Source organism: Adiantum capillus-veneris, chromosome 21 (genome assembly GCF_014529385.1).
Source record: "Adiantum capillus-veneris isolate H3 chromosome 21, ASM1452938v2, whole genome shotgun sequence".
Taxonomy (NCBI): domain Eukaryota; kingdom Viridiplantae; phylum Streptophyta; class Polypodiopsida; order Polypodiales; family Pteridaceae; genus Adiantum; species Adiantum capillus-veneris.
The window spans coordinates 35441039-35453771 of NC_140951.1; the positions used below are offsets into that span (position 1 = coordinate 35441039).

The 12733-nt window shown below is 47.6% G+C and overlaps 1 protein-coding gene across 2 annotated transcripts in view; it reads right to left on the reverse strand.

Annotated features, from left to right (window-relative positions):
* Positions 1 to 12733, reverse strand: part of LOC147430774 (long chain acyl-CoA synthetase 9, chloroplastic-like) — a 74795-nt gene that overhangs the window by 41362 nt on the left and 20700 nt on the right. For both annotated transcript variants that reach the window (XM_086493335.1, XM_086493336.1), the window contains 7 exons: positions 2976 to 3532; positions 2813 to 2893; positions 2452 to 2721; positions 2251 to 2382; positions 2000 to 2173; positions 1668 to 1891; positions 1472 to 1589 (listed from right to left, as the gene is read on the reverse strand). In XM_086493335.1, coding sequence (XP_086349461.1) covers positions 1472 to 1589; positions 1668 to 1891; positions 2000 to 2173; positions 2251 to 2382; positions 2452 to 2721; positions 2813 to 2893; positions 2976 to 3380 — 1404 coding nt within the window. In that variant the 5' untranslated portion in view covers positions 3381 to 3532. The remainder of the gene's footprint in view (positions 1 to 1471; positions 1590 to 1667; positions 1892 to 1999; positions 2174 to 2250; positions 2383 to 2451; positions 2722 to 2812; positions 2894 to 2975; positions 3533 to 12733) is intronic.

A 12733-nucleotide genomic window follows, 5' to 3' on the forward strand; every position in this document is an offset into this window, starting at 1 on the left:
CTTTCTACACCATGGTCAAGGGTGTACTCCGATGGCACTACCGACCACCTGTGTGGCTTTTCCCTCCCCCCATTTCTTGATTTAGCCCCATTGTACATATGCTGGTTTTTTCATTGGGAGAGTCTCCCATCATGGTTGTTGTAGCCTCTCTTGAAGAGGTGGTTGTAGCCCTATGGGCAGTTTCAGTAACTAATAGAAGGATCTTTTTCTCGGAAAAAAAAAGATCTGCGGCTGGCAAGCCATCACCAATTGTATTGTCTGCCAGCATGCAAACCAGTAGTTCAGAAGTAGGGAGTTTTTCACATATTGACAAATCCACACACCTCCCATATGAGGAACAAGAGCCTCCTTCATAAAAAGGCAGAGGTTTTAAACAAAGACCCTTACTGCCTTTGCAATCACCAAGCTCACAGTCTAGAGGCTCTCCAAGAGGGTCTTGGAACATATCTAAAACTGGGGAGGTGGATTGGAGAATGTAAGGAGGTACTACCCACGCACAGCAGAAAGCTGACCAAGAAAGGAATGTCTGAGCCTCCTCATCAAGGGCTTGTGATGCCAGATATCAAATTCAGGGCACAAACATCCTAAGTGTGCCAAATAACACGGAGGCAAGCGGAGTCAGGTGAAACAAGTATTTTAACCATGCCAAAAAGCGCTTGAGCCTGTAGTAGCCTCATCTCAAGCTCTACAGGTTGACAATCTTGCCCACCTCTGCATGAACAAATTTGTCCCCTCAATAGGCCCTTTGACCAACTATGGGACCATCTTCAAGCTCGCTTTGTCTTCTTTCAAAAGAGAGATTTGGAGCATCGCCTTTGCAAAGACGATCAAGGGGGGTTTCATAGAGTCCCTATGAGGCAGTGTACAGGTTGCAGTCATGTCTGCTGCTGAAGGAGCTGAGCTATGAGTGAGAGATGCTTTACCACATAGGAGGAAACTTGGGGGGTGGGGGAGGAAATAGCATGCAAGGGCGAGTAATACCAAGCTTTGGATGATTCTATCACAAAATAATGAATATATCGTGGCAGGTTGGCAGCATTTCTTACATAAGAGTGATTTTCGGTTTCAGACAAGTAAACAAGATTTGTGGGCTGTCCCCTAATCCCTCTCCAGGTGCTTTTGAAGGGCCCTACAAATGTCAAAGGATTGCCCCATACACACCTTACCATTTTAAATGCAGTGGATGATCTAAAATTCCCTCTAACATAGACAGTCCTTCAGCCAGCATACCGTGCACATTCAAAAAGGCCCTCTACACTTGGTATTGCAGGCATTCTTCTGTTGGACCTATTACAAAGGGTTCCCCTCTTTGTCTTCAGTTGGATACTTACTCGACTGTTGAGTACCTTTCTATGGGACCACCCTTTCAAAAGATACTTCCTAATTTAGAGGACCCTCCAAGACAGAGGTCCTATGGGGGAGCCCTCTTACTCCAAACAGTGTAGGAAAGGCAAAGGTTGCATGGGCCAACCTTAATGTAGCAATGCGGAATGGGTGGCCCAACACGACCTACAGATAGGTCATCCCACTCTGAAAATGTTGCTCCAGCACAAGTTTCAGTAAGACCATAAGCTTGTCCGATTGGTGCTCTGCAAAACAACGTCACAAGACTGAAAAAAAGATAGAGAACCTCAAAAAGTGTGTGTGAAACAAACACAAGCTTATACCCAAAACAGATATTAATAAACCGTTGTGTGTCAGCAGAAAGAGGAGCTCCTCCAGAGAGCATGCCGCGCACAGAGCCTCCCAAAATGGCTCGAACTTTTTTGAAAACCAAAGTGCTCCAAAATCGTTTTTCCAAGGTCCCAGCTCCTGTTCCTTGGAATCCATTCAAGCATCGCTTATATGCTAAATCAAACAATGTTTTTGTTGAACCACCTTTTTTTTCTACCTGATACAGTGTCAGCATATTACTGCACTTTGTTAGCAGAAATGATCCTGTTTTAGAAGAATAAAAAGACTACCAAGCACATAAGCCAAAATCAGAATAACCACCCACCATCTTTCTAACTCCATCTCGCACACGGTCAAGTATGGCTGGAACAGCGGTCAATAAGGTTGGCTTTAACTCTGCTGCATCTCCCTTTGTCCCCTTCTTTACCTTATTTGATGTATCGGTCAAGGTTAATGGTGAACCATAACCTATCGCAGCTCCTGCAGCAGAAAGAGTGCACTGCAACCAGAACTCATTAAGCCTACCAACAAAACATTATCTAACATCCAGAAAAGAAAAGGCTAAAGCTGAAGTACCTCTGCTGCAAGCTCAAGAACATGAGCTAGTGGCAAGTAAGCTAAATATCTGTCACTGCTACTCAGTTCTGGTATTAGGCACATAACTCCAGCGACAGTAGCTACCATATTTCCATGCGTGATTATGACACCCTACATCAGCAATAAAATTTCCTCACAACCCACCCACCAACTTATTCATTTGTTCACTTTAGCTCCTACCTTTGGCAGACCTGTGCTACCACTTGTATACATAATCACAGCAACATCTGCAGGTGCAGGCATTCTTGCATCTACTGGGTTACTTTTCCCCAGGTCCTTTACTTCCGTAAACGATGCAGCCCTCCAGGTTATTGTTTCAGGAATTACAAGCTGAGACTTATCTTCATGGTCCTCAAGGAGTATTACTCTCCTGACTGTGTTGAGTTGTGAGCTTATGTCAATCAGCTTTCTCATTTGCTTGTGGTCACAAATAACTGTAGTCACTTCAGTCTGGAACATGCAGGAAATTCAGCCAGCTACAGAATGCGCATACATCACAAAGCCTTTTTGTAACAAAACTGATCGCATTCTAGATTCTCACCTCGTTCAAGGAATGAACTAGAGCTTCCTCTCCCAATGACGCATACACAGTGACCACAGTGAGGCTCTGACGGAAGCATCCCTGCTCATATTTTAAATAATTATTGGGGTAACATGCATGCTAACGACCAGCTGAAATGCCAAAACAATTAGACATATGTCACCTGCAGCGCAATGAACCAGTCAGCCCTTGTTTCAGCAAAGATGGCACAATGTTCTCCTCCTCCATGCCCAATGGCCATTAGGCCAGATGCAAAATTGCTTGCCTGCTCTAGTCCTTCGTGGAAAGTAATCCATTCATACTCACCAAGGGTCAGCTTGTCAAATGTCCTTCCATCTTCACTGACCTCTGCCTCCTTTTTCAAGAGCATCCTTGTCCCAAATGCAGGCAGAGTGCTGTTCTTTTGGCAAGACTGCTCATAAAGGGCAGCAAGAGTCACAGCTCCCTCCCATGGAGTCTCAACAAGCTTCAGGAAACGATGACTCCTCTTGGTCAGTCCAGGTTCACCTCCAACCTCAACAGTCACCCCTCTTACTTTCAAATCTTTCTGGCCCTTTACTTTACTCATTAACAACAGAAAGAGGGGAAGCAGCACAATAGCTACAACAGTAGTTATCCAACTCGTGCCATATATAACAAGAGTTGGGTTGAAAAGAGTAGCATTGACAAACTCAGACACACTCTCCAGTTTGGCGTTCTAGCTGTCTCCAAACACTGAACCTGCCATGTAAAACTCTCTCTCTCTCTCTCTCTCTCTCTCTCTCTCTCTCTCTCTCTCTCTCTCTCTCTCTCGTACCGTCATCTCTCTCTCTTGTACTCACGCCATCTCTCTCTCTCTCTTTACCATGCTTTCGTTTAGGGTTTGCTGCTGTATTTTAGGGTTCGCGACCTTTTTTTTTTTTTTTTTTTTTTTGGGGTTGTTGGACAGATCTGCGTTTTAGGGTTTGCTGCATTTTCTGCACTTTAGAAACATCAATCCTCTCTTCTCTCTCTCTCTCTCTCTCTCTCTCTCTCTCTCATGTCATCCCCAACCTCACCTATGGCAACAAGCAAACTCAAATATATGCTTCACTCCAAACGAATTTCCATCATTGAATTGGAAATGAAAGCATGGAGAAAAGAGATGGAAGATTGGAGGAACGCGAAGACCGTTTTCCTCCGAGAAAATGAAGAAAAGGAGAAGAGGTGGAAGGACGAGAAGGATCATCTTCTCAACAAGATCGCCACGTTGGAGAATAGCATTTTGGACCTCCACAAAGAAGTGTTGGAAACACGGTCAAAAAATGGGCTTGAAGAGGGGGAATTTCAGCCCTCTTTGAGGGAAGAAATTGACAACATCAATGAGGAGAAGAAGTCATGGGCCGCGGTCATATCCGAAACGCAAAAGAAAGTAGAGGAGGCCGAAAAATGGATTGAGGTTGCCAAGAAAGGGAAAGGTAAGGAAGCTCCTTGTACACCCACTCTTATCAACATGACTCTCGAAGAGGAACAAAGAAGGAGGGTGCGGGCTCTACATGTGAGGGTAACCGGCCTCAAGGACATAAACAATGTGGAAAAAGAGGTCACAAGCTTCACATCAATGATGGGGGTGGAGAAGCCTTCACACACAAAGGCATGGAGAGTGGGCAAGAAGAGTGAGGGCCCCGGAGAATCTTCAAAGGAAAGAGCTCTCATACTACGCTTCCCTTCATTGGAAGAGAAGAAGGAATTCTTGAGGAAGAGACCTACTCTCAAGAAGACAGGTATTTTCTTAGGCGATGACCTCACTCTCTCACAACTTGCGCATATGAGAGAAGTAATGCCCGAGATTCAAGCGGCAAGGGAGAAGGGGAAGATGGCCTTTTACAGAGATGGTCGGGTGGTGATTGTAGAGCGGCGCTCTACATGACGGTGCGAGACCTATGGGACCACATTGAGGATGGCGACTTGGAATTGTAATGGGTCTATGAGGTTGGATGTTGGTGCCTTTGAGGACAGTTTCAGAGACAAGGACATTGTTTTCTTTTCAGAGACTCACCAGGCCCCTGGCCAACTGTTGCCACATGTGGTGGGATACAAATGGGAGACAGCCCACAGAACAGCCACGAGATCTGAGCATGGGAGTAGAGGTTCAGGAGGAGTAGCGGTGTTGTTTAGGGAGGAGCTACAGCCACTACTACATATTGTACGGAGAGATGATCAAGCTAGATACATGTGGGTGAGGCTGAGAGCTGACACAGGTCGATTTCTATATATTGCTATATGTTACTTCCCCCCCAGTACGTCAGTATATGCTGTATCCAGAGGGCAGTCGCCTTTCTCAATTCTAGATGATGATATATGGGAGTTTTCTAGGGATGGTGATATCATCCTCCTAGGAGACTTCAATGCTCGAACGGGCAACTGTCAGACAGTCTTCTACGACACTTCAGATGAGATGCTTAGAGAGTTGGATGTGGGTGAGCTGGGGTTTGACAGATGCTCACATGACAGAGAGCAGACTGAGTATGGGAGATACCTCACGGAGATGACGACTACACATGGGCTAGCCATACTTAATGGCTTACAGCAGTTTCCTGGAGCAGCAGGCTTCACATGCTTTCCACACCAGAGACTGACTCGGTTTATACAGAGGCGATCTGGGATCGTTTATGCACAGTTGCTCCAGGCCTCTCAGTAGAGGAGTGCACTACTTTACTGACTGAGACACTACATGATGCAGCATCAGAGGCATACCCACACACTCAACCGGATCGGAGGCGACATTCTGGGAGCATGCCCAAGAATAGTTGGTATGATGAGGAGTGCAGAGAGATGAGAGCCCAGCTTCAGAGGGATCTTCATTTAGGAGTTATCACCTACAGACAGTCGCGGATTGCTTTCCGGCGCCTTGTGCGAAAGAAGAAACGAGCTTACCTGGCCCAGGTGGAGCGAGACTTGTATCAGTTGTTCTTGAGTAGAGACTCAGGCGAGGCATGGCAACTCTTCCATGAGCACTCCCCTCCCCCAGTGATTACTTCTCCTGATGTGTGGGGCCAGTATGCGACATCGTTATATACGGTTCCTGGGCAGGATCCCCTTCCAGATCCTACAGAGCCATGTCCACCTACGAGCACCTTCTTTACCACTGAGATGGTAAAGAGAGCCATTGATAGGATGAGGACCAGGAGGGCTTACGATCATGACGGTCTAGTAGCGGAGCACTTTATACATGCTAGGGATATGCTGATGGAGGTTCTTGCAGTGTTGTTCAATCGTGCCATGTGTGAGGGATTACCTGAGACTTGGAGGTTGTCTACTATTGTACCTATATTCAAGGCAGGTGATCCTACAGAGCCTGGAAATTACCGCACTATTATGGTTGGACACACACTGGCACGATTGTATGCATCCATTATTGAGCAGCAGTTGAGTAACTGGGCAGAGGGTGAGGGTGTACGGGCAAAGGGACAGGCAGGTTTCAGGAGGGGTTTCTCCACTCTTGACCATATTCTGACACTCAGAGCTATCATTGAGGAGGGCAGGTCACATGGGAGACGGATTTATTGTAGCTTTGTGGATTTCCGCAAAGCATTTGACATGGTACCGAGAGCTCGACTGATGCGCAGACTGCAGGAGATGGGGGTGCCCACAGTGTTGATTTGGGGGATTATGGCTTTATACAGATCAGTGATGGGACATGTACGCACCCCAGAGGGGATATCTGACTTAGTTCACTCCACTATCGGGGTGAAACAGGGTTGCCCATTGTCTCCTACTCTATTTGGTATGTATGTTGATGAGGTGTCTGATTACATTGACAGAGAGGGTGATAGAGGTGCCCAGCTGGCAGGGACGTGGATCCCATTGTTGTTATATGCTGATGATATTGTCTTGATCTCTGACTCACCAGAGGGTATGCAGCGACAGTTGGATGCATTACACAGTTTTGCAGAGGATAGTGGATTGTCTGTAAACCTTGGTAAAACCAAGGTCATGGTGTTTAACACCACACCGCAGTGGATCAGGAGATCGGCACCGACCTTCACGTATGGTCAAGAGATTGTGGAGTATACAGATGCATACACTTACCTTGGGATAGTCTTCACTGGGCCGAGGTTTTCTTTGGGGAGAGCAGCAGAGACTAGACTGACCAGAGCTTATGCGGCCTTGGGAGGCTTGGAGAGGATGTGTTCGCAGGTTCAGTTCCAGGAACCTCGGACAAAGTTATGGCTCTTTGATACTTTAGTAGCCTCAGCTATGATGTATGGGGTACAGGTATGGGGACCTTCTGTAGGCCAGGATGGTTGGAGACGTATGGAGAGGCCCTTGGTATCTATGATCTCCCGATTGATTAGAGCCAAGGCCTCCATACCTCACGCGATCATTCGAGCAGAGCTAACTGCCCCCCCCATGGAGATTGAGGCGCTTACCAGATCAATGTCCTTTGTGCACAGCCTATGGGATACTACTAGAGACAGATATGCTAGACTGGCCCTTGAGTCTTCCAGACAGTTAGCTCTACAGGGGGACACTTCATGCTGGTATGCACAGATGACTTCATGGTTTCAGACGCATGGCTTCACCATGGACAGGTTGCCCCCTTTCCAGTATTCTCTTCAGGCACCCTCGCTGTCTCTTACACGGGTGGAGATCACTAGACTCATTCGTCAGGACCTGATCCAGCTCGACACCAGGAGGACATGGATAGAGCCGCCTCAGGAGTTGAGCACGAAGATGGCTTTCTATAGAGAGCATCTTCTCCACCTCACAGGAGATGGGTTTGTGATTAGACCCAACTACATGGACACACATATGTCTCATGGTTTGCGTTGTGCCATTGGTCAGATACGCACATCCTCACATCAGCTCGAGATTGAGACTGGTAGATTCAGAGGGATACCAGCAGACAGCAGGATATGCCGATTATGCCAGAGAGAGCCAGAGACAGAGTTGCACTACATATGTCATTGCACAGTGTTCTATGAGATACGGGGGCGTTTCCACTGCTTATTCAGAGAGGGTTTTGGTCCTCTATCTAGGGTCATGAGTTATGAGGATCAGAGATGTCTTGGACTATATCTACTTGAGTTACACAGGTATAGAGACACTTTACTGGGGAGAGCTAGAGAGAGGCAGTCCCAGAGACACATTACAGATTTCTTTTCACTAGATATGGGACAGCCAGAGGAGCAGCCACCACTGCAGAGCTCGTCCCACACTAATTCGACCACTACTGGCACTCTCATCGACCGAGCATTGGAGCTACAGAGATACAGACGACCGCGACTGAGGAGAGGAGCTACACAACATCGACGGAGACTACAACAGAAGATTCGAGCCATACTCTCTCGACATCCAGAGTGCAGATGAGGATGGATCCTCACCATTTCTTCCATCTTTGTTTCACACACTGTTACATCCAGTTTACCGGGTACCTATTGTATCAGCTGCTACACCCATGTAGTTTTAGATTGTAGTAGTAGTAGTAGTATTTTGTTCCACTTCTAGTTCTTTTGTACCCAGACATGGTATTAGATTCACTATTTTGTAACTGATTGGTCTCATAGGTCATTTTGGCCTTTTGAAGACGTTAATATAACATTTCATTTCATTTCTCTCTCTCTCGCACCGGCGGAGATTGCGGCAGAGGATCCACAGGATTCTAGCACGCCACCCAGAATGTCGATCGGGATAGGCTTCATGCTATTGCTATATTGTATCATGGTGACACTTATCCCCACTTTGTACCTTTATGGCATGATACCATTGCTCAGCCTACCAGCCACCCATAGGAGTCGGTAGCACTCCTATCAGATCTTTGTTTGTAGTTTTCTTGTTTGTACCCAGACTTGGTACTAGACTCATCATTGTAATCAATTGGTCTCATAGGTCATTTTGGCCTCTTGTAGACGTTAATATATCATTTCATTTCATTTCATTTCTCTCTCGCACGACACCCAGAGTGTCATTGAGGGCCTATTCTACATTTTCACATTTCACATTTCACACTTCATTTTCAGTTTTCAGTTTTTACATTCAATACTTTTTGTACTTGTACTTCAGACATTGCATTAGATTCACCACTTTGTATCTGATGGTCTAGTAGGTCATTTTGGCCTTTTGAAGACGTTAATATATCATTTCATTTCATTTCTCTCTCTCTCTCTGACCCAAGAAAGTGGTTTGTCCGTCAACCTTGGTAAAACCGAGGTCATGGTATTTAATACCACCCCACAGTGGATCAGGAGGTCAGTGCCCGCCTTCACATACGGCCAGGAGAAGGTGGAGTATACAGATGCTTACACTTACCTTGGAGTGGTTTTTAGTGGGCCAGCATTTTCATTGAGGAGGGCAGCAGAGACTAGATTGACCAAATCCCATGCAGCATTGGGTAGATTGGAAAGGATGTGTTCACAGGTTCAGTTTCAAGAGCCTCGAACGAAGCTCTGGCTCTTTGACACTTTGGTGGCTTCTGCATTGCTTTATGGAGCTGACATTTGGGGACCTTCACTGGATCATCATGGGAGGACAGGCCGCACTGATGGATAGGGGGACATGGAGAAGCCTCTGGTCTCTATGATCTCGCGGCTCATTAGAGCCAAGGCTTCAGTACCACATGCTATTGTACGAGCAGAGCTAGCTGCCCCCCCACTGGTGGTTGAAGCGCTCACCAGATCTCTCCTTCATACACCGCATGTGGGAACTTCCCAGAGACAGATATGCACGCCTTGCACTTGAGTCCTCTTGACAGTTACCATGCAGGGAGATACAACATGCTGGCATGGAGAGATGACAGTTTCAGGCGCATGGGTTCAGCATAGACAGATTGCCTCCCTTCCAGTATTCACTGGATGCGCCCTCTCATTGGATGCGCCCTCTCTGACTCTTACACAGTCCGAGATCACCAGGCTCATTCGCCAGGACTTGACTCAGCTAGACACAAAGAGGACATGGATACAGGCAGCACAGGAGCTGGGCACGAAGATGGCTTTCTACATAGAGCATCTCCTCCAGCTTACGGAGGATGGTTTTGTGACGAGGCCCAGATACATGGACACCCACTTGTCTCATGGGATACGATGTGCTATTGGCCAGATACGCACATCTTCACACTAGCTGCGGATCGAGAGTGGGAGATACAACGGAGTACCAGTAGAGGCCAGGACATGCCCCCTGTGTGACATTGAGCCTGAGACAGAGTTGCACTACACATGCCATTGCCCCGTCTACTACGAGATACGAGGCCGCTTCCATTGCTTGTTCAGAGAGGGCTTTGGACCATTCTCTAGAGTCATGCGGTATGAGGATCAGAGATGCCTGGGTTTGTTCTTGCTCGAGCTGCGCAGACACAGAGAGAGCCTGATGAGAGGAGAGGCTAGCCAGTCTCAGAGACAGATCACAGACTTCTTTAGAGCTGACACTGGACACCCGGAGGAGTTACTACCACAGCAAAGCTCGTCGCTTTCCAGTCTCAGAGACAGATCACAGACTTCTTTAGAGCTGCCACTGGACACCTGGAGGAGTTACTACCACAGCAAAGCTCGTCGCTTTACACCGGAGGCATACTGATCGACCAAGCGACTGAGCTGGGGAGATCCAGACGCCCACGACTGCGGAGGACACCACATTGTAACTTTCTGGTCTCATAGGTCACTTTGGCCTTTTGAAGACGTTAATATAACATTTCATTTTCATTTCATTTCTCTCTCTTCTTCTTCTTCTCTCTGTGACTCTAGAAGAAGAGCAGCGAAGGAAAACTAGAGCTTTGCATATAAGAGTAACCGGTCTAAAGGACCGAGATGATGTGGAAGGGGAAGTCGCAGAACTTCTCCGCATGATGGGTAGTGAGGCTACTCATACAAAGGCATGGAGGGTAGGGAAGAAGACACAAGGAAATGGGGAGACTTAAAAAGAGAGAGCTTTAATCATCCGTTTCCCATCCATGGAGGCAAAGGAGGGCTTCTTGAAGAGGCGTCCATAGTAAAGAAAACGGGCATATTCCTTGGAGATGACCTCACTCTCACACAGCTTGCGCATATGAGAGAGGTAATGCTAGAGATTCAAGCGGCAAGGGAGAAGGGAAAGACGGCCTTCTACTGAGATGGTCGGGTGGTGATTGTAGAGGGGCGCTACACATGACGGTGCGAGACCTATGGGACCACACTCAAAGTTTCCACCTGGAATTGTAATGGATCTATGCGCCTTGATGTGGGTGCTTTTGAGGATAGTTTTACGGTAAAACTATCAAGAGACATCGTCTTCTACTCTGAGACACATCAGGCACCTAGGCAGTCTATGCCTCACATTAGTGGATATAGATGGGAGACAGCCTGTAGACAGGAGACACGATCAGAGCATAGAGGGCAGGGCTCAGGAGGAGTGGCAGTGTTATTCAGGGAGGAGTTGCAGCCACTGATACATATAGCCCGCAGGGATGAGCAAGCTAGGTACATGTGGGTGAGACTGAGAGCAGAGACAGGCAGATATCTTTCCATTGCTATTTGCTACTTTCCGCGGAGTACGTCAGTTTATGCACCACCCAGAGGACACTCCCCCTTTTCTATCTTTAATGATGACATATGGGAGTTCTCTGGAGATGGTGACATCATCATTCTAGGGGATTTCAATGCTAGGATTGCCCATCATCAGAGAGTATTTTATGATACTTCACAAGAGATGCTGAGAGAGCTGGATGTTGCAAAGACGGGCCTATCCAGACTATCACAGGATGGGGAACACACTGAGTATGGACGACACTTGATAGACATGGGGACTGCACATGGATTGGCCATCTTGAATGGCCTACAGAAATTTCCCGCTGCGGGGGGTTTACATGCTTTCCACAGACATGGAGCCAGCACAGTGGATTATGTCATGGCACAGCCGAGCCTCATCTCTAGTATCCAGGATCTCACGGTTGGACCCAGACCTGTTGGTGTGGCAGTGGATCATGCTCGTGTCGTTGACCATCTCTTTTCAGTTTAGTGTAGCACACAGGCCACGGGCAGCAGCCCCTACTCGCTACACCTTCACACGGGAGACGAACTCTATATACATAGATGGGATCTACAGACGCCTGTGCACAGAGGAGCCAGGGCACCTCTGGAGGAGCTTACTACACTGACACAAACACTACATGATGCAGCAATAGAGGCATACCCACATACCCAGCCTTAGCAGAGACGCCGTTCGGGGAGCATGCCCTAGAACAGTTGGTATGATGAGGAATGCCGGTACACTAGAGCTAGACTTTAGAGGGAGGTGCTTTTGGGGGACATCACTCACAAACAGTTACAGATTGACTTCCGACGCCTGGTGCGGCGGAAGAAGAGGGCATTTTTGGCTCGCCTAGAGCAAGATCTATACCAGCTATTCTTGAGTCGGGACTCATGTGAGGCATGGCGGCTCTTTCATGAGCACCCCCCCCCCCCCCCCCCCTTGCCATCACTTCTATAGAGACCTGGGGCCAGTACACATCATCTCTGTACGCAGTTCCTGAGCAACCCCCCTTCCTGACCCCCCCGATCCATGTCCACACACATGTGCTTTTTTCACCGCTGAGATGGTGAGGAAGGCCATTGACAGGATGAGGACTGGGAGAGCATATGATCATGATGGCTTAGTGGCTGAGCATTTCACGCATGCCAAAGATCTACTAGCAGAGCTTCTAGCAGTTATGTTTAACCATGCCATGTGTGAGGGCTTGCCTGATACTTGGAGCCTATCTACTATTGTACCTATCTTCAAGTCGGGAGACCCTATGGAGCATGGGAATTGTCGCACTATCATGATTGGTCACACATTGGCACGGTTGTACGCATCTATTCTTGAGCAGCAACAGCTGAGTAGATGGGCAGAGAGGGAGGGGATACGTGCAGCCAGGCAGGCAGGGTTCAAGAGGGGTTTTTCTACTTTTGACCATATCTTGACACTCAGAGCCATCATTGAGGAGGGCAGGTC